Source organism: Coccinella septempunctata, chromosome 4 (assembly GCF_907165205.1).
Source record: "Coccinella septempunctata chromosome 4, icCocSept1.1, whole genome shotgun sequence".
In the NCBI taxonomy this organism is placed as follows: domain Eukaryota; kingdom Metazoa; phylum Arthropoda; class Insecta; order Coleoptera; family Coccinellidae; genus Coccinella; species Coccinella septempunctata.
The window spans coordinates 31,913,983-31,937,134 of record NC_058192.1 but is presented as its reverse complement, the minus strand read 5'-3'; the positions used below and the strand labels follow the sequence as shown (position 1 = coordinate 31,937,134).

General features: G+C 35.5%; 1 protein-coding gene across 1 annotated transcript in view; it reads right to left on the bottom strand.

The window, feature by feature from the left end:
• LOC123311362 overlaps positions 1-23,152 on the bottom strand; it is a 1,278,848-nt gene that overhangs the window by 412,667 nt on the left and 843,029 nt on the right. Inside the window, exon 20 of the mRNA XM_044895271.1 lies at positions 17,104-17,331. Coding sequence (XP_044751206.1) covers positions 17,104-17,331 — 228 coding nt within the window. The remainder of the gene's footprint in view (positions 1-17,103; positions 17,332-23,152) is intronic.

Sequence of the window (23,152 nt, the reverse complement as noted above, 5' to 3'; positions counted from 1 at the left end):
GGAATTTACTCGAGCGTCATGAAGACCTAGTGGATTTTGAAAATTAGATGGTGGAAAGAAAAGAAGGATGTATGCACTTTTAGCGGTCAGTGAAGCGTCTGCAGGTTTTCAAACATGTAGAAAAATCTAGTCTAGTGTACATACTCGAGCGTGTCAGATTAAGATACTGCATATGCTCTACATGTCTCTTATAATAAATTCATGTTAATCTGGCAGTTTGCGTGGTGGGGCTGGCAGTACGGAGAAGTTAAAAATGGTAAAAAAAAATTCTAGCGTGTCAGATTTTAAAGAGGTATGTTAATCGAGCTCAAAGGAAGCTACTTTTCAAAGGACTGACAATTCGGACGTGACGTAAGTTCACAGCGATCCTTTAAAAATGCAAAAAAATATACATAATCAAGCGTGCCAGAGTTTCATAGAGATGGTTAATCTCGGTGTTGCAGACGTGTTGACCCATTATTCTGACACCAATTTTTCCTTATCTGAAAGATTGAAGATGAAAACAATGCCTTTCTTTTAAATATCTCATTTTCTGTACCTCTTATAAAGATGTACCTCTAAATGATAGGTGAGCCCTACAACTTTTATTATGAATGCTTAAACAATCTGAAGCCCAGGATAGGAGATAATTAAAAAAAACTGATTTTTTGTGATCTTTATGGCCAATATCTGTTGTTTCGGCTTGCTGAAATTGTCAGATTATATTTTTTCCGTTATTCACGAAAAACAGTTCGAATTGGTTTTTGAAATTTTTATTACGATCATTATTTCCAAGCATTTATGAAATATTCTCTATAGTACCTATAATAAATTGTCGGTGATATCTAAAACGCTGCACGCGTCTACAGTATCTACCCCAATAGGAGATGTAGTTGATTCATCCGGTGCGAAATTGTCCGTACAATCTGCACGAAATCTACGAGACACTTCAGAAGGTTTCTTACTACGTCGTCTCTGTTCAGAATTTTTATCTTTTCCTCTATGTAGATGTTTCTCTGCACGAAAAAGTGATCGAAATTGTTGTTGATCCCTTTTCTGTAACTCCCATACAGTTTGTAGTTTACTCAAAAAAGGGGGGTATCATTCCGACGTTTTTATTGAGAAATATGCCTCTCAAGGTTCAATGAATAACAAACTGTGCGATCCATAGACGACTCTCGTCATAGACAACACTTGTTTCTGACTCTCGTACTCCTAGAGAAATGGACAAACTATAATTTTCATAGTCTAGGGATAAACAGACAACCTCTTTTTCGTCATGTTCCTTGATTTGACTTGAACGGACTCTTTTGAAAGACGACAAACCTATTTGAAAAAGGAAATTGAACCCAAATAAAAAGCACCTGAAATGAATTGCGATCGACACTTTCCAACACCCAAAAAAAAAGAACATACTCGCGATGGTAGACAGAATAACAGTTCCTTTTGATCCTTACTGTTGAAGCTCTAGGGCTGTCAGAAGGAAATCGAAATTTGTCGGAGTAAATCAATTTTAGACCGCAATACAATGCAATACAATTGTCCGACACGTATATCCACACAATACTGCTTTCAAATTCCATCAAAACTGTTCCACACGATTTTCCAAACAGATAGCGTAATACATGTAATCCAGATTTTATCAGCGGGGAATTATTCAACACCGAATTTGGATCACGAAAACATTGAATCGGAAAATGCTACTGAACAAAATGTTCGGACTCTGTCAACAAAAAACCCATCGAGTTGATAGAATTCCATATTTGTAACAGACGAGAACTGTTTTTTATACCTATTCAAAATCCCCCTTTGAAACTGCTCATAGACACCGGTTCAACGAAATCTTTTAATGATCCGAAACTCGCAGAGCCATTTATTTTATCTACCGTTCATCAAACTACACACCATGAATTTTGCGCTAATATCCAATTTTCTCCGAATCTAACCAACCAACCAAGTGGCGATGTCGAATTTTACTTATTCGAATTTCACATCTTTTATGATGGCCTTAATAGTTGAGATAACATAAAACTTTTAAATGCAACACTGGATTTTCAAAATTCAGTTGATTACACCATCTGCCCTTATAACGATTCATCACGAAAGCGCTACGAAACTTCCCTTCAAAATTTAAGTTGATTACAATTGAACATTTATCACCAAAATCCCTGTGTAACCATTTTCAGGTTACACCTTAGTTCCGAATCAAATTATATAAAAATTGTGAAATACCTGAAATTTTAACTCTTTCATGCAATAGATATGCCATCAGCAACGTAGAAATTTCGAATAGAACTGAAGAAGATATAATACCTATTAATTTTGAATAATCCAATAGGTTATTTTCTTTTTACTTCTCATGATTCTGAAGTATTTCAAATAGATACGAATATTTGCTCGGATAATAGTGATAAAAAAAAACTTACCAGAACCAAACATATGGATGATGAAGAAAAATTCCATATTTTCAAATCATGTAGAGGAAACACGTACAAAACGACATATATGTACAAAATGACAAAGTCGCCTTATTTCAAAATTGGTGTGCTTTAGCGACTTTCCAACTAATGTACCATATAAAGGCAGCCATATTTACAATGCTTTGAAATGTTAAGCGCCATTGCCACAGTCACGCCGCAGTAATCAGTTCGAACGTGTTTTATGCGTAAAAAAAATTATTTCACAGTGATTTTCTTCTTTCTCTCTGGTGAATTATTTGTTGCTTTTTTGTGATTATTGCTATTAAAATCTATAAACTATGGAAGTATCAAGTGATTCCAATTAATTTCATTGCAATTATTGGTTGTTTGATGAAATTATGATTTCTATTGTTTTTTGTTTACATTTGGACAAAATGACATACATATACAATAGACAAAATGAAATAGTATGTCATTTTGTCCGTTAAGTTTCTATTAATAAACATTTATCATTTTGTCCAGGTGATATGCCTACGAAAGAAAAACTAATCGACAGTCTTGGAGCCAAGAATCTATGAGTAAGGCTATTAAAGCATGGAAGCAAAGAAAGGGAAGCATTTGGTATTTCTCAGGCGACGCTTAGAAGATATGCTCTCAATATGAACAAAACCTTGGAGTGTAACTCTAAAGATTTAGGAATATTCAAAATAACATTTTCAGCTGAAATTGACCTGGAGTTAGTGGATCACATAAAGTTTTCTGAAACGCGACCCATTTACATATTGGGCGTTTGTTCAATGAAGCGTGAGTAAAGCTGCAGCTGTTCAGAATTTAAGAAGGCCTCCAATAGCCATCAACTGAATGACTCGATACTTCTTCAGTCCAAAAAAATACGAGTACCGATGCTGAATCTATTTCACATCCAACAGCAACAAATAACGATAAAGTATACAGTACAATCGCGATACTGTGAACACCCGCTCGTTCGAACGGCTCAATAGCGTGAATAACATTGTTTCTGCCAAAAAAGTGCAAACTAAGATCTCACAACTTTTTCAACCATTGTGAATCGTCGATTAAATGTATTTCAGTTTTATAAGATAATAAATCTGTATAGCAATATGTTGTAGAGATTGTATTTTAGTGACCTCCGGTAACATGAACAACCTCTATTTTGTGAACAACCCTGGTTTTATTCTGTTCACGTTATCGCGATTGTACTGTATTCCTCGCTAAAGACAAAAGACCTGGTACCAATCACTGACATATCCAGTTGCTACTATTCCGCCAGCACCACAGAGCCAGTTTAATCGAGGCCAAGAAAAAAGAGATGGAATCTAAACCAGACAAAGCTGAATTTTTCAACTTCTGCTCCAAACATGCAAGGAATTATTGCTAAAAACGGACCGAAGGATCCACGGGCGGAAAAAAAGGGACAACATTCTGATGATAATGAAAAAAATATTCCTGCTACCAACACTCCATCATAAGAAAAGAGATTGAGACTATCGAGGCATACTGCTCAGATAGATGATAGCTCAAGAAGCGAAGATTTCATTTCACGTTCTTATCCCAGTGAGGGGTGGTTACGTTAAGATGTAGGATTCGTTCTCTTTTGGGCTCATGCTTATGCGCTAATCTCCCAAAGTCTACAAAACGATATACTTGTGAACTGTGTTCTTAATATTTTAGTATGTCATTTTGTCCGTATTATAAGGACAAAATGGTTTTTGTGATCGGTTGCATTCTCTCTTAATATATATTTTATTAGAGTTCCGACTTCATCGAAAGACTTTGGTACTGATATTCAACGAACCTACAATGAGTAAATACCAAGGAGATTGATTAAAATTGGGTTAAATGAATAATAATGATGGAAAAACAAAACAACACGTCATTTTGTACATACTTTCCCTAAGTAATATTCCGATTTTCCACGGAGAAAATCAAACACTTTCATTTTTAAATCAAATTAAACATTGAATTGCAACCGAAGATAACATCCCTGCTTGTATCCTACCATTGAGTATTTACCCTCAATGATCTTACAGATACCCTTCGTTCATAAATGGAAAGTAGAAAGCCAGATGAATTCCATGTTAAAACAAGGAATCATTAGGCCTAGTAGGTCTCCGTGGTCATCTTCTATACGGATAGTCCCTAAAAAGATGCTTCTAGGAAGAAGTGGAGAATTGTTGTCGATTTTCGGAAAGTCGATGAAAAAACGATAGACGATAAAAACTATCCTATCCCTAATATTAGTGGCATTTTAGACCAACATGGAAAGTGTGAATATTTCAGTACATTAGATTTGGCAAGTAGTTTTCACCAAATAGAAATTAATCCGGAAGATATTCCCGAAACGGCATTTAAATCTTCCAAGGTGAAAAATGGGCATAACGAGTTTTTGCGAATATCCTTCGGCTTAAAAAAATGCTCCCTCCACTTTTCAACGTGTTATGGTCCACGTTCTCATAAGTTTAGAAAATTGTTTGGTCTATGCTGATGATATAATAATATTCTCCACTTTTTTACAAGAACACCTTGTAACGGGTTTTTCTCGGTGTACTCGAGCGCCAGCTATTCTTTAAGGGAGAAAAGCAAACCTACCCTGGTAGCTTCTAGCCGAAGACAAGGTTCCTTGGTGTCTGGGGTGTTAGCGACAACCTGTGAAAGCCAAAATCAACGCACACAAATTATATTTGTCGACTCATACAAGGAAACACAAATGGCACTATTATAAAATTCGTACAGTGAAAGACTCGAAATCAGTGAATTTACAGGGCAAAACGGACGGAATGAAACGAGAACCGATCTCAAAAGTTATACGGGGGTTTACGGACCTGTTCGCCAGCCAGAACCTAAGACGTACACTTAACGGACAAATATCGGACTTCACCCAGGTAAGGGGTTTAAAAATTACGACACAGAGTTACGACGGCTCACCCTTAGGCGCGTTCGTCACTCCCCGGGTATCCACACCAGCAGAATGCCTCCCTAACCGTAGGGGTGAACACGGGAATAAGATAAAAAAAGACGGAAAATGAGGAAAGGGTGCGCCACCTCAAAATGCCTTCGGTGCCCCCCGGGTATCCACACCAGCAGGGTACTTTAACGACAGTAGGGGTGGAACTGAAAGAGATGGGAAATTTCAGGGAAGGGTGAGCCACCCCAAAGTGCCTTCGGTACCCCCCGGGTATCCACACCAGCAGGGTACTTTAACGACATTGGGGGTGGAACTCAGATTCGGGTATAGAAGGGATGTAGACGGAAACTGAAGTTCCAATAATATATAAAAAAAAACGGAGTGTCGTCTTACCTCTGGTTCTATATTCGGCCACTAGCACTCGTCCAACTCGACAAAAAAAATCGCCCCAACTGTGGTGAAGGAGAAAAGGAAAAAAAAAGAATTTAAACTCTAAGAAAACAAAACCCCAAAAAAAAGCAATCTTCTAGAACAATTCGTGGAAGGAGAGCCATCAATTGTTCGTGCTCCTCCCAACTCAAAAAACTAAATTCATCTCTGCTCGAGTCGTCGCTAAGTGAATGGTCATATACATATTCCAATGTGCAATCACTTCATTCTAAGTATGACGAGATCATTGCTTTTGTGAGTGTCAACAACCCTATGTTTATACTTTTGGCGGAGACTTGGTTAAGACCTGATGTTCCGGATTCTCTTTATGATATTCTTAATTACACCATCCATCGAAGTGACAGTACTACAACTATTGGATATGGTGGGGTCTGCATTTATGTACATTCTGTCATAAGTGACAATTAATGTCAGACAAAAAGCGACAATTCAGAAGATTTTCGAAAGTAGATTTTTTCGTCTCATGAAGGAGTCTGATATAGACTCCGAAACGTTACAAAGAATTATAATTTCAACGTTATTTATTTTGAGTTCATTGTCAGGCAACAATTTTTTCTAGTTAATTTGCTCCTGACAAATTAGTGCAAGAATTTACGCAGGAGCAAATCGTTGATTTCATTTTTAATTGATTTTGTTTCAGAGATTGGGAGTGAAAACCCTAAAAAGTTTATGAAGAGATTCTCTATTTCTGTTGATAGGTTGCATACCCCTGGCATTGACAACATATTTCTCCACATTTCCAATTCTTCTTTTGTCCTTAATATTTCTTGAGTTCATAGACCTCGTGCCTCACCATATGATGCTGTTCTCTTTGAACATCTTGGAGAACTGTCTTCCAATGGGGTGCCGACGTTAATTGCTGGAGATTTCAACTTTCCAGACATGAGGTGGCCGTTATCGACGTCTAACCTTCCTGGGCCGAATTCTCCATCACAAGTTCTCATTGATTTTTTGGTTGGTTCAAGTTTCGGTCAGTTGATCAATTCACCTACACGCTTCCGTCAGGGACAGAATCCGTCACTGCTCGATCTTATTCTGGTTAATGACGAGAATCTCACATCAGATATTGAGTATCTTCCCCCCTTTGGCCGATCTGACCATGTAGTTCTCAAGTCTATAATGGAATTTTCTTTTTCGCCCTCAGTAAAAAAGCAAATTAAAACTAGAGATGTGGTGGATTACTCCATTCTCAATGAAATCCTGCTAGAATCAGACTGGTCGATACTCGCTTCCGCGGAGGGGATTGATGAAGCGTGGGAAATTTTTTCGGATGTGTTAAGGGATGGGATTGAAAGAAGTACCTCCAAGAAGACATTCACTGTGTTTCCTTCAAAGCCCTGGATCACTCACGAAATGCAACGTCAAATACGCCACAAAAAATCTATATGGCAACGGTATAAGCGAAGTAGGTCTCATCGTGACTATCGCTATCACAGAATATACTCGGATGAATTGAAGAAGACTTTATTGACAGCTAGAAGGAATTTTGAAAATAATCTGGTTAGATCTGGTAATCATAAGAAGTTCTATAGATACATCCGTCAATCACTCAGCACCAAAGTATCCATACCCATTATCCGTGATTCATAGGGACGGCTGTGCAGTGAGAACTCACAATCAGCTGAGATCTTTGCTGATGTTTTTTCTGCTGCTTTTTCTGAGGAAACCCAGGGTCCTCTTCCCGAATTGCCGGGCAATAGATCCATCACTGAGATCACCAATATTTCTTTCAACTCTGAACTGGTAGAATGACACCTTAAGAATCTGAAAGTTACCTCATCACCTGGTCCTGATGGTATTTTACCCGTTATATTGAAGAATTGTGCCACTGCTTTGGCTGAAGCTTTGTCCATGCTTTATTCCAGGTCTTTTGCTGTTCACCGACTTCCTTCTGCCTGGTTGGAGGGTTCTGTAACTCCCATCTTCAAAAAGGGAGATAAAACCAACGCCAATAATTATCGCCCAATCACAGTTACTAATGTTGTCGCCAAAATATGCGAAAGAATTGTTGTGGATGAACTGATGAAGTTTGCTCTAACCCATTCTATTATCCCACCTAACCAGCACGGTTTTGTCCCTGGTAGATCGGTTGTAACAAACCTTTTGCTTTGCCTGGATGATTGAATGGCTGCTTTAGATTCCAGGGCTCCAGTAGACATCATTTGCCGGGATTTTGCTCTTGCATTCGATAAGGTCCCATTCCGTAGGTTGTTTGCCAAATTGGAGCATCTGGGCGTCAGGGGGCATATTCTGGAGTGGATTCGATCCTTTGTCACCGAACGTCGATTCTCAGTAAGAGTCGGTAGCAGATACTCTAGTTCGCGTTGTTCCACCAGTGGAGTCCCGCAAGGTTCGGTCTTGGGTCCATTATTATTTCTTTTATATGTGTCGGATTTACCTGGACTTCTTAGATCGGTTGTTTCTATGTTCGCTGACGACACTAAAATTTATGCTAATCCCCTGTTGTTCTACGGGACGCTCCTTCAAGACCTGAAGAGGATTGAGAAGTGGTGTGCTGATTGGCTCATTCCCTTAAACCCTGAAAAGTGTGCTGTTCTTCACCTAGGAGTTAATAATCCCTGCCTGCCCTATGCTATCTATGGCACACCAATCACACCCTGCGCATCATACACTGACTTGGGCGTGGTGATGACTGAGGGACTCGGCTGGTCTGAACATGTGGACTCTGTTTGTCGCAAGGCTTCGCAGAGATGCTTTCTCTTCGACAGAGTTTTTGGTGACTGTTCTGTTTCAACGTGTCCCCATCTACTCAAGTCCTACATAAGACCAATTCTTGAATATGCGGGACCAGTGTGGGATACCCGTTTCCGGAAAGACTCAGACAGGCTGGAGAAGATTCAGAGGAGAGTTACCCGAATGCCCTACGGATACAGTAGACCTGATTATGAAGATAGGATGCGCATCCTTAAGCTGACTACCCTTGAACAAAGAAGACTGAGAGGTGATCTTATAACTACGTTTAATATTCTTCATGGGTATTCCGGAGTGGACCTATCGCACTTATTTCGTCTGAACACGAATCCAAGTCTGAGAGGACACCGTTATAAAATGTCCAGAGAACCGTTCCGATCGGTCTCACGTGAACATTTTTTGTTGAACAGAGTTTTCCATATTTGTTACAATCTAAACAAATTTATTTTCCCGTGCACCCATTCTATCAATTTCTCTCGAGACCGTTCAAAATTGTAAACAGATTATCGGTTCATTTTGATCATTGGAGGTGGGATTCTAGGGCTGTTAGGAATGAAACGAAAAATTTTTTCTGAGTAAATATGATACATTCTTCTATCCATCTATTTTATTGACTGACTATTTTGAACATGAAAAATGAGAAATATGCACTTCATCGTATACTGAAAAGAATATAATTTTGATTCTCGGAGCTATAGTATGAACAAAAAATTATGTAAGGATATTTTTGTCATGCCTCTATGATGTACTCATATGCCATCAATTTCCTTGGCCGGCTATTTTCAACTTAGGGGAGACCAGGAATGGTTGACTATAGGGGTAGGTTGACTAACTCCGAAAAACTCGTCCGTCGCAATAGACTTGAGCCAACCAGTGAGGCACAAAAGTGATTATAAACATATTATATATATTAATTTATAATTAACATTATGAATTATAATATATTATATATTATAACGAATGTTTGATTCATGTTCTTTCTTTTATGTATAAATTCTATCTGATTTCCTCACAGTTTTAGGATTTTGGCAAGTTGGTAAAAATTTAAAGATGGTTCGGGGCTGGTAGACTTATGTATGACATAATAGTTGAATTTTATGAAAATTTCTTTCGTTTTGTTCTGAATACTTAATAACTACTTTGTTTACCTTGTTTGTTCTTCAGGTACCTACTCAAATTGCGTTATTTTCAAACGTCGGATTGTTAATTTTCATTTGAAGTTTATCGTGTTCAATGAAACTGGCAGAAAATTGCCTATTGATTTCAATAAAAAATAATTAGCAATGCACCGGTCTTTTTGTGTCTTTCATCCTATTTCCTCATAGATTTGGCCCTTATAACTTCATAGGTCAACTTACACCAGGCGAATAGTCAACCTACTCCATGCCTGGGGTAGGTTGACTAGTTTTTTCAATAATGCAAGAATTCTATACCATAATGAATAACGTGCTTTCTGTCGTTTTTTTTCCAAAGCTGAATAGTCAATCCCTATTTGAATATACATATCTAAATACTCGCTTCGCCATCCTATTATGAATAAGGGAAAATAAATCAACGGAGTGCAGCATATGCAGAGATATGGTATTGAGCATGGTGGAGCTGGTCGGTCGGGAGCAAACACACGATTATACGATAGAATTGAGGAAACTATATTAATTCGAGGAAGATCATACGTTATCTTGAAAGAAATATGGTTCCTTCAGGACAATAGTTTTCATCTGAAAAAGTTTGATGCAAGCGTCAGAAGTTTCTCAGCAAGATCACATAATAAAAATATATTCATTTTATTGATCGAATGAAAATGTAAGATATTCAGAATAGGAAAAAGCGAAGAAAGTTAATAAAAAAATATTTCAACTCAATCCTTTTGTTCTATAAGTTTTTCAATGTGAAAACTTTATAACCCATATGTTACATCATGAGTTTGAGAAGTAACTGGAATACCACTGAATCTGGAAAGTGGGAAAATTTTCAGAGAAAGAATAAAATGGTAATTCTTGAAATCCTGAATTTCTCTGATATTCCTTTTAAATTATATTGTGAATTTTGTTGTTTGTTCTGTTTATGATGCAACTAAATTGATGATTTGTTATAATTGTAATGGCTTCAATCATGGTCAGTCAAAATGTTCTAACACCACGGCCTGCCCAAAATGTTCTGGTGATCATTACTTGAAGAATTGTTCAAGCACTGTTCTTGAATGTATTCATTGTTTTAATGCTAGTTTGGAGGATTTCGAACATGGTGCTTGGGATGCCAAAAAACGTCCTATTTACTTGAAAAAATTCAATAGCCTGAAATCTTCTCTTTTTGCTGATAATAATCAATACCCGATGGATTTTCTGGGAATTTTCTTGCATCTTAGTCAGATGGCGTAAGTATATTTTTACAATACAATGCAATAGGCTTAAGGACAAAATTGCATACTTTTTATGACAGCACTTCCCAATATGACTTCGATATTATATGTTCAATTAAGACTTGGCTCATTTCGAACTCAGAAATCTGTAGTGATCAATATATTTTTTATAGTGTAGTGTTTTATTTATCTCTTTATTAACTGAACTCCTCTACATACATCAATCTACAACACATAGATCCAGCGGTCATGCGTGACATGCCCGCTACATCTTCCCTATTTTAAAATAGAAACAAGAAAATAAATCTTTTCTGAAAAATGAACGAATATTGTACGTTTCATTCCATAACAATATAAACAATTTTATATTTATGTACAAACATACAAGTTTGGTTTTTTAACAATTCGACCAATTCTGGTTACATTTCCATCCTTTAATACATTATGACTCTTCTGACAAATGATTTTCAAAATGACAAACATTGTCCCTATCAGAACTTACACGGAACAGTTATCTTGAAATTCATATTCATCTTCAGTTCTACAAATTCCTGTCAAGTCCTGAAAGATTCTAAATTTGTATACAAGTTTGCAAAATTCTGCTCATTCTCAAAAGTTCATTTCTTATTTTTACATGATCTGCCTTCATCATCATTGTAGATTTTATTGAAGAAGCAGGTCTCAAAAATTTTCTATTTCTAATATACACGTGTCCCAAAATTCAACGATAAGCCGGCACCGTAGATTGGAATCATGACTACTTCAGAAAAAGTAAGAAAAAAAATCCAGCTCAATTTTTTACTCAATTACAGAATAACTTATGAAAATTCTCGAAAATTAACACCCTTCATATTATTTCAAGCTACACGGCCACAATATTTCAAAATTAACTTAAGTGATACTGCTGCCCTCAACCATTCCTAAAACTCCCAGAATAGTCATAGTTTTCACACAAAAATAATCAAAATATGTTTTTCTCATAAAATTTCGAAAGTTTTTCGTTGTACCCACTTTTCCTCATTGTTTTGGGAAAATAAAGTATGGACACTATGGCGGCAAGTTTTTTTAAAAATTTACACAACTAACCAAGATTTCAAAACAGTATAATAATCCAAGAAAACATGTCACAAAAAAGTATGTGTACCATTTCTTAGAAAGACTAAATTAGTTAATTGTTCTCGTTCTTAGTGACAATTTTTATTATGTGCCGAAAAATGAATGTGTATAGTCATTTCTTGGAATTTCTATGGGACACGTGTGTAATTGATGAAATTTAGAAATTTAAGAGAGGAAGATAGCGAGAGATACACCTCAAAGAAGGAAAGTAGATGTTCTTTGTTTAATAAGAATAGCGCTGATAAAGAAGGCAAAGTCAGTACCAATAAGTATTATTCTTCTTTTGTCACTACGTTTTGCTCCTTTGTTTTCCGTAATGGTTTGTTTATTGGATTTAAGTGATCTGCAGACTACTATTCTGGCATATTCTGGACTTTTTCTATTGGGGATGCCTCAAGGACAGGATCTATGCGACACCCATCATGTCATGTCATGACACTGAACGAAGAAGATATGCACAAAGCATAATAGGTTATTTTTAAGGCGATGTCGTGGTTATATCGTTGCTGATGGCAAGCAATTTGAACATTTATTATAAGGTTTATTATCGAATAAATATATGAATACCACTTTTTAATTAATTCAACAACAAAAACCCATTTTTGGCACATATGTAGTTGATTAATACCAACAAGAGCAATTAAGAAATTTCATTACTGTTTTTATTAATATGGATCTTTTTGCGTTTTCTTGAAGTATTATACCATTTTAAAATCTTGGTTAGTTGTATAGTTGTAAATAAAAAAAAACTTGCCGCCATAGTGTCCATACATTTTTTCATAAAACAAATAGGGAAAATGGGCTGGAAGTGAAAATCTTTCAAAATTTTATGGAAAAAACGTATTTTGATTATTTTTTGTGTAGAAACTATAAGTATTCTGGGAGTTTTAGGAATTCAGGTGAGCAGCAGTACTACTGAAGTTGCCGATACAAAAAAATAAAAGAAATTTTCGAAAAATTGTGGCCGTGGTAACTTTAAATATTATGAAGGGTGTAAATTTTCGAAGAATTTTATGAGTTATTTTGTAATTAAATAAAAAATTTAGCTAGATTTTTTTCTTATTTTTCCTGAAGTAGTTCGGACCGTGTCCACCCTACGGCGCCGGCTTATCGTCGAATTTTGGGACACGTTGTATATTCCCTTTCTTTCAACCCCTACTCTATATCTCCGAGCCCCTAAACTTGCCAATATCAACCCTGGCTGCCATGTTGATTAAGGTTGTAATTGTACCCAAACTCTACTGTTCGGGGCTAACTTTGACAATTGTTTCACCCCATTTCTATTATTGCAATGACATTTCTGTTTATTTTTTCCTTAGTTCAAATAATTATCAAATTCTTTCTCTTCTATGAAAGGAGAATTCAGCTCATTTTTACTAGTCGGTTGTAATGATTTCTAGTAGATCTAGATATGAGAATTTCTGCTGGTGAACTATTTCCCAATAACGGTACAATCTCAATTGTAACAATGCTAAATTATAATCTTTATTATCTTCAATGCTTTTCTTTATCAATCTTTTTGCAATTTATACATATCGCTTAGCCATTTCATTGGATTGGCTATACGTTGGTGATGTTATAATATGTTCAAAATCCAATTGATTCGCAAAGTTCTTGAATTGTTCTTATGTAAACTGAGTTCCTCCATCACTAATAAAATATCTGGGGACTCCAAAACGCGAGAAGATCTTCTTCAAAGCATAAATTATATTAGATTATTTGTAAATTATATGAGAACTACTCAGGTTACGGTTGAATTGCTCAACTTCAATAAATTTTGAATAGTAATCTACCGCTAAAAGAGAATGTACACCTTTCTATTCAAAAAGGTCACAACCTACTTTATGGCATGGAATAGATGGAACATTATGTGACTTTAATGGTTCTGAGGGGAGAGAAGCTCGATATTTTTGACAGACTGGGCAATTATCGATCAATGATTATATTTCATTGCTGATAGTGGGCCAAAATACCGATTCCTTTGCTGAATTAATGGATTTGTTATATCCTAAATGATTATAGTGTGTTTTTTCTGAAATTTTCTTTCGCATTTCGATAGGAACAACAACACTATTGTTAAAATAAATAATTCCATGATCAGTCAGAAGTTCACTTTTGTAATTGAAATAAGGTCTTAGATAGTTTTCAACAGATTCATTATTATTCGGCCAGCCTTTCAATATGTATGATTTTAATTTTTGTAATTCGGGATCTGATTTTGTGTTAACTTTAATTTTTTCCAAACATTCATCGGAAATATCCACTTTTGTTACTACACAAATGTTATCTTTTAAATTTAATTCATCATTTGCTGTTGAACTGTCACATGCTCTTGAAAAAGAGGTAGCTTAAATGAGAGAATAATTGTTCAAATATTTGCTCATGTAATTTACAATACCTTAAAGTCTTCGAACGTCTTTTTTGTCTTTTGGTTCAGGGAATTGTTTTACTGCCGTGATACGATCGGGATCCACACCAACACCGTTTTCTGTGAGGATATGCCCCATGAATTTAATTTTCGAAACACCAAACAAACACTTTTTCAGATTAATTTTCACGTTAAACTTTTGAATTACATTGAATACTTTTTCCAAAATTTCATCATGTTCTTCTGGAGTTTTACCCCAAACAATAATGTCATCTATGTAAGCAGCTACTTGATTCCTATCAAATATTTCCCTAAATCTATCATTAAATACTTCTTTTCATCAATTGGATGTATTTACCCTTTTTTGTTAACTTTGTATACTTTTATTTGATCTTGAAGGGTTTACAAAAAACAATCAAATCGTTCACATTATTACGTTTTGGGCTGTGCCCTTTTTCAAATTATAAAATTACATGACAAAAACAAAAACAAATAAAAGATTTATGATTCATTGGAACGAGTAGCTGAGGTTATGTTCCAATCTTTTCTTCTTCTTATGTTTGACTCAAGTTCTCCTCTTCTTTTTGGCGTTGTCAATGATTGTCGAGTATATGGAACTCAGGTTTCTTATGTCCGTTTTGTCATTGATGGAATTGACATCTTGTTTAATCTGAATCATTTCGAGGAATTTCCTTGGTTTTAGATTCTTTTCTCTTTCCAATATTTCTGTTTTCCCGAAGTCAAAAGAATGCTGGTTTTCGATGGTGTGTTTGTATAGGGCTGTCGGCGCCTTTGAGTACTTATGGACAGAGAAAAGAATCTAAAACCAAGGGACTTCCTCGAAATGATTCATATTAAACAAGATGTCAATTCCATCAATGACAGAACGGACATAAGAAACCTGAGTTCCATATACTCGACAATCATTGACAACGCCAAAAAGAAGAGAAGAACTTGAGTCCAACATAAGAAGAAGAAAAGATTGGAACATAATCTCAGCTACTCGTTCCAATGAATCATAAATCTATTATTTGTTTTTGTTTTTGTCATGTAATTTTATAATTTGAAAAAGGGCACAGCCCGAAACGTAATTATGTGAACGATTTGATTGTTTTTTGTAAACCCTTCAAGATCAAATAAAAGTATACAAAATTAAATACTTCTGGTGTGCTCTTTATTCCGTAAGGCATTCTCAAAAATTTATAACGCCCGAAGGGTGTACCTACAGTACAGAGGTTACTGCTTTTTTTCATCTAGTGGTATTTGATAGAGAGCTTAGCTAGCATCTACCTTAGAAAATGTTTTGGCATCTGTCAAATTGGCAGTGATTTCGTCAAAAATAAATAATTTCCTATGCTCTCGTTTAATAGCTTTATTTGAATGCAAGGAATCAAGACAAATGCGCAAAGAATTATCAAGTTTACGAACAACCACTAAAGGGTGTACCCAGTCACTAGGACCATCAACATTCTCAATAATTCGCAATTCTTCTAAATTGTTCAGGGTTTCCTTCAATGTATCATGTAATGCTAAAGGTACTCTTCTAATAGGCGAAATAACAGGCGAAATGCTTGCATCAAATTTTATTTGATATGGAGGTTCAATGCAGCCAATTCCTGAGAAAATCAATGTATATTCAGACAATAATGATTGATAACTTTTAGTGACTTGCAATGATCTTACCTCAGTTTCTTTCGACTCTGGTTCATTTTTGGATATCAGATTGAGTGCAATACAAGCATTCAAACCAAGTAATGGTTCAGAAATTTCATTAACCACGTAAAAGTTAATCAAATATCTCTTATCATTGTAATTGCAATTCAGACGACCGTTACCAAGAACTGGGATGATATTTTTCGTAAACGATTTGACTATTATTTTCGAATTTTTGATCTCTGAAAATGAAATATTCAAATGATTGAAATGTTTTATTGGTAATATATTGGCCATGGCACCGGTATCTAATTTAAAAGTCAAGGCAGGAGTTAATATTGAGTGCAATACAAGCATTCAAACCAAGTAATGGTTCAGAAATTTCATTAACCACGTAAAAGTTAATCAAATATCTCTTATCATTGTAATTGCAATTCAGACGACCGTTACCAAGAACTGGGATGATAGTTTTCGTAAACAATTTGACTATTATTTTCGAATTTTTGATCTCTGAAAATGAAATATTCAAATGATTGAAATGTTTTATTGGTAATATATTGGCCATGGCACCGGTATCTAATTTAAAAGTCAAGGCAGGAGTTAATATTGTTTCCTGAAATATCGTTAACATAAATAATTTCTTCATCTGTGTCATTCATATCGAAAGAATTATCGAGTTCTGAATTGTTTAATTGACACAAGTGGAGGGATTATTTATATATTTTTTCCTTCTGGAGTCCAAGAACGTAACCTCTGATTCCCGAAGCGGCCAGGACTTCTGCGTGCCTCGGCAACTCGATCAACGGGGTTGCTTGAGCTGTCCATGTTCATTGCTTGCGATTAGGATTTTTCCATTATCGAACACAATTTGATGATTTTTCAGAAAAGTTGAAATTCATAATTATGTTTTTAGGTCGACGTTAAATCTCTTCCATGAATAAAGTGTTGTTTGCATCTAATATATTTACTTGATAGAATGATAGTTAGAGTTTAGTCCAATCAAGTAAAAAAAATATTTTTTCTCAACAACTAGGTTGTCACACATCGTGAAAAAATTGGGAGAAAAATCATACAGCGAAGCAAGCTACTATTGCTACGTTGATGACAACAAAAAACTTACGTATGTATCTATAAGGTCACTTCTATGTGGTACGAAATAATTGTGTTCTTCCATATCCTTCCTTTTTTTTACCCTCACGAAATGTTCTGTTGAACTCAAATTTTTTCGGCCACATGCACTTGCTAGGAACTCCTCTACTGACATTGAATCTTTCACATAAACGGTGGCACTAGAATTATCAGGCAGTGAAACGGTGACAGATTCCTCAGATTCTTCCCTACTGTTCGTCTGAAAGACAAAAAATCTTATATGCTTTTTTTATGCCAATTACATGATGAGAAAGAATAATAATATAAACAAGATCATTCTTCTTCAAACCTCACCAGTTTAATGCGTGCCTTGGTGCAAAGCAATATAAGCGGGCCCCTCCTCTTCAAACATTTTTGAGATCAGAGCCGTTGGTTAATAAAATCTATCAGTCAGAAACAAGGGTTTCCAAAAATTCAATTCAAGTAAAGGTATAATAACATTATTAAATGTTGTAAACATCACAAATGAGATGACAAATTAGGCAGGGCCTATACTGCCTATGTATTACACTAATAATATACAAAACCCAACAAATACATACATATATCAGCGAAAAAAAGCTAAACTCGAAGAGTAAATAACGTAGATCAACACGAACTCATACACGATGAAGACAACTGAAAGAACCATTGTTAAACGTTGTTTCTGCACGCCCTTGAAATTCTCTTTCTTCGACACACAAGCGTGTGCTGTTGGTCAGCATTCAGTTCGAAGAGATGTTACAGAATAATATTTAGAAAGTTATGTTGAACTCGAAAGACGAAGATAAAAATATATATATATATATATATATATATATATATATATATATATATATATATATATATATATATATATAACCATTGTTAAACGTTGTTTCTGCACGCCCTTGAAATTCTCTTTCTTCGACACACAAGCGTGTGCTGTTGGTCAGCATTCAGTTCGAAGAGATGTTACAGAATAATATTTAGAAAGTTATGTTGAACTCGAAAGACGAAGATAAAAAAAAATATATATATATATATATATATATATATATATATATATATATATATATATATATATATATATATATATATATGTAGAAAATGCAAGCAGGGACGTGAACACATCCAACATGTTACGTCTGGTTGCTCAATCCTTGCACCGAGAGAATACACGGATAGACACAACCAAATGGCAAAAGTTTACCATCAGGCCATGGCACTGAAATTAAAATTAATCAAAACAAAGAGAAAAAATCATCTATACTTACCTGAGAGTGTCCTCGAGAACGAGGAATTTAGACTGTATTGGGACACCACGATGGTGACGGACAGACCAGTTGCAAATAACCGACCGGATATCGTCTTACTAAATAAAAGAGAAAAAAGCTGTGTGATCATCGATATAACGGTTCCTTCAGACGACAATATTTCAAGGGCCTACACTGAAAAACTGACAAAATACTTCGATCTGTCGTTCGAACTAAAGGAGATGTATAAGCTCAAGAAAATATCTATTATCCCACTGGTGATGTCGGTCAACGGACTCGTAGAAGAACATCTTGTTGATAATACAAAGCTGTTGGAACTTGACAGCTATGTTGTCTCGAGTGCCCAGAAGGAAGTCATACTGGGCACTACACGTATCGTAAGACGCTTCCTTCATAGCTCTTGATTCCACTTTGGCTCCCAGAGCCCGGTGGTATTTCGTAATTCCCTGAAAGGTGATTGACAAAAAAAAAAAAAAAAAAAAAAAAAAAAAAAAAAAAAAAAAATATATATATATATATATATATATATATATACATGTATGTCAATCCTACATTTCGGGGACGAAAAAATTCGAGGATCCTACACTTTGGACCCAGAGCCTACAGTTCGGGGACGTCCCCAAAGTGTAAGCCATATTCTTGGTCAACTTATCGTACACTTTGGGTACAAAGTCCCCAAACTGTAGCATCTTTAAATATCCTACACTTTGGGTACATTTTGTAAGTTTGTTAATGCTGCAGTTTCGGTACATCTGAAATATCAAAATATATTTCGATTTCCTCTAAATGGATTGAATTCAAACTTTCTCAAGAATAAATCCAAAGTGCTCTAATATTTGATACTTACATCATTCATACCATATAGTAAATGGCTTTTTTTATTTTTTTGTCGGAAAAATTTATATCAATCGTTTGTTGGATTCGCGAAAGGTGGGGGAAGGGGGTGAATATTCAAATGATCTTATAACGAATCGTAGATTATCAGAGGACGTAAGTTATTGTTCGCTGTCAAACCGAAATATTACGACAATTTTCAACTGTATTCATTGAAAAAACGCTCATAATTTAGAGATGATATGGAAGTTCCACTTATATTACGGAATTAGTTTTATCAAGGATACTCCTTCGCATTTAATGAATATGAGTTTGGGCCTTTGGAGTAGGGGTGAATATTTTCAAGATATTACATATGTTTCGCGATTTGATATACAGGGTGTCAGTAAACAAATGCGAAGGACTTAGGGAGATGATTTCTCGATGAAAATAAGAAGGGGTAGTTCCTATATAAATTTTTTTCGAAATCGACCTCCCTTCCAAGATACAGCCTTTGGAAGGCGATGACGAGTTGACAGTTTTTAATTTTTTTTTCGGGTTCTGAAAAACACTGAGTCATAAAACTGTACAAAATATATTATGTACTGAGTGGATGTTACTCACACAATTTATTTCCCCCGAACGTCAATATTTGAGGTTATGAAAGTCGAGTTATCATAGTTCACATATAATTCGCCTATTTTGGCGGATTCTATCCGCTAGTAGTAAGAAACTGAATAAAACAGTTTCGAAAACAGCTACTTTCGGTACTGATGTTTGTACGATTCAATAAATCATACCGTTAGTTCCATTGTCGGGGCGACTGCTGAAAAATTGATATAAGTATATGCACAGCACTCTTAACAAGGGCTGTTGTATATGATATGTATATACTGTCATGTCGGAATAATATAGATTTAATGCTCTGATTGCTACATAACATTAACAGATCATTCGAAAGAAAATTGTGCATTTATAAATAAATATACCATATACATAACATGCTCATTCACAATGATACATATCACAGATAATACGAAATAGAAATACCATATACTTTTCATGAAAAACATCACAAATTAATGTATATGATACATGAACATTATATTATGTTTGATATGTATCATGTGAAGTGAGCACGTTATGTATAAATATTTATTTATAAATCCACAGTTGTATTTCAAATGTTCTGTTTACGTTATGTAGCACACTTCTGCATGTAACATGTTGGTTTGCTGGGGTTGCAATGTATGACACGTTGATGTTATGCAATTGTGTTTGCTGGGAAACGACTTGCTGAATTGATGAAAACTTAATACGTTACTCCTTGTTAGTAACAAACAAACAACAATAATGAATGACAATTGACATACTGTCAAATTCCTGCATCCATCGACCGCCTTCCCCTTGCATAAAAAGAAATTGAAATCCTCGGGCTACAGCCGTCCAAAATTCAATCATGAAAATAAAATAAATCACCATTTGAAGAAATGAAATGGTGATATAGAGATGAAGAGATATAGAAGTATATATATCTCGTTCACTTTCAACAAGATTCAGCTCGACCTCATTTCTTTCATGCAGTGAGGACAAGGGGTACGGGATTTACGGGGAGAGTATCGAAATCCATACGATCTGCGGTAAGGTGAACTTTATCTCAAAGTTGACCCGAGGTGAATACCTGATTGATTGGGTTGCAATTGTTATTACCATCCCCTCGAGAAAAGAAACTATATCCGCCTTTGAGTGAGGCAATGGTATTTCCAAGAGAAATGGATTGTTAGAGAACGGCCCATAGAATTGCCACTACGCTGTCCAGACTTTACACCTTCTGACTGTTTTTCCTCTACTCTTTCAAAGTAGATGCGATGTAGAAGAATTGAAAGTAAACTGGACAACGCATGTCGAGAAATTCAAGTTGAAGTTTTTCAGAACATTAGGCATGAATTTGAAAATCTTAGGTTATATTTCTGTACAAAATTATGGACAACATATTGAAAAACTTTTATACTTAGTGGAAATTTTTCATTATTTTCATGTCTTATTGAAACTCTTGCTGCGGTAACTATTGTACTGATTTTTTTTTATTTTTCGGATGTACTGGCTCAGCGTAGAGAATTTTTGAAAAAGTCATGATATCTTATCTTCAAAATAAGTAACTCAACACGCCTTCTAGATTATAGATTTTAGGGTAGGCTGTAATCACGCTCGCAGGGTTGATAAAAATTGATTGGAACCGACCGTATAAAATGTACCCCTACTCTACTAAAAAGATTTTGAGCGATATTGCTAGTGTTACTGGCCCCTTTAGAATAACAATAGAACCACTTCTTTGTTGTTGAAATATCAATAAGAGTTTTGAGGTCGTCATCGAGACCTTTAAATCCGATATTTCACGTGGAAATATTCAACGTCGCTGGGCCGTGATTGCTTCATTTATATTCTAGAAACGGGTTCGAGTACCGAGTGAAATTTTTCTATGCTCGCTCGGTAGCGCCGAGGGCCCCATACTCCACCTCGCGTTCCCGACAAATAGGGGTTCCAAACACACGATTTTTTTTTTCGAACGAAAATGGGGCTCAACATCTGTGTACCCCACTCAGCCCTGCGCATACATTTTTTGAAGCCCTAGCACACTAGGACACCCTGGGTTACACACAGCCTGGTACCCCCGGAGGGTAACATACGAGTCCGCAGCAGTGAAATCATAGGATAATAACGTTACATTATAATTAATAATTCGTAAATTTTTCTTCTGATTATATATTTTCATTTCGAGAAAGGCATTTCTTCGAATTTATTATGTTCTCAGGATGTGGTAGAGGATGGCAATTTTTTTCACCTATTCCTCTGAAGCTTACCTTCTGAAATAACAATTCGACTGGACCTTACTTTACGGACGGTGATCGATTTTGTTAGTAATTTTTTTATACATCCAATTTTCTATAAGAAATCGATTGGTACCAGTTGAAATTTGAGTTATTATGCTATTTTCATAGAAGTATACGGAACTAGCAGGTCGATGGATACAAGATTTCCGGAATTTCGTGAATACCGAGGATAAAAACCACTATCCGCCACTATAAGAAATTAGTATTATTCTAATAATATATCGACTTAATTAATGCTACGTTGCTACTACTATAAGGCCCGGTTGTTCAGTTGAGGATTAGGCCGAGTTTTAAGATAATCCTGAATTAACTTGACAGAACTGACTTGGAATGTCAAAATTAATCTAGGATAAACTTTAATCCCGAACTGAACAACTGGGCCTATACATGTAGAGTTTCGGATTTTGCGAGAATCTACTACTTTTTCTTCAAAACAACAACTACGCTGAACTGAAGTAAATGTGATTGACTGTTAGCGACACAGAATATCAACCATCTAAATTCTGTAGTCCATACAATTTTTTTTGAATTCTCATTACACTATGTAGAAGTCTGAGTCTGATACTGAAATCCGTCATTTAACAAAATGAGTTTTCAGTTTATAGACTGACCAACATTTTCGAAAGCTAACGTGCGTTCAAAAAAATTCATCGTCAAGTAGGCTATGGAATTTTGAACGTGTGTAAGCGTAATTCTTAGCTTGTGCTATACTATTTTCCAGGTGGACTGTCAATTTAACATTTTGGATTGTTGTTGAACTAAAATTATCAGCAAATTATAAAGATGGTTTTTACGGACGTATGAAAAGCTTTTACTACTGAATCCTACTTAAAAATTGGGGAGGAAGTATAAGGAGAATGGAAATATTTTGTTCGGCGACTTCATAGAAGTTTCCAATGTTGCTGTAGATTATTATCAATTTTCCATAGTACTGTTTTGCGATGTGTTGACGAAACAGGTATGTTCAAACAAAAAAGAAAGTGATCGACCAAAGAAGAAAACTCCAGAGTTCAGCAATAATGAAAATATGATGACAGAAGCTCCACAAACCTCTGTTCGGGTTTTATCTCAACTGACTGGA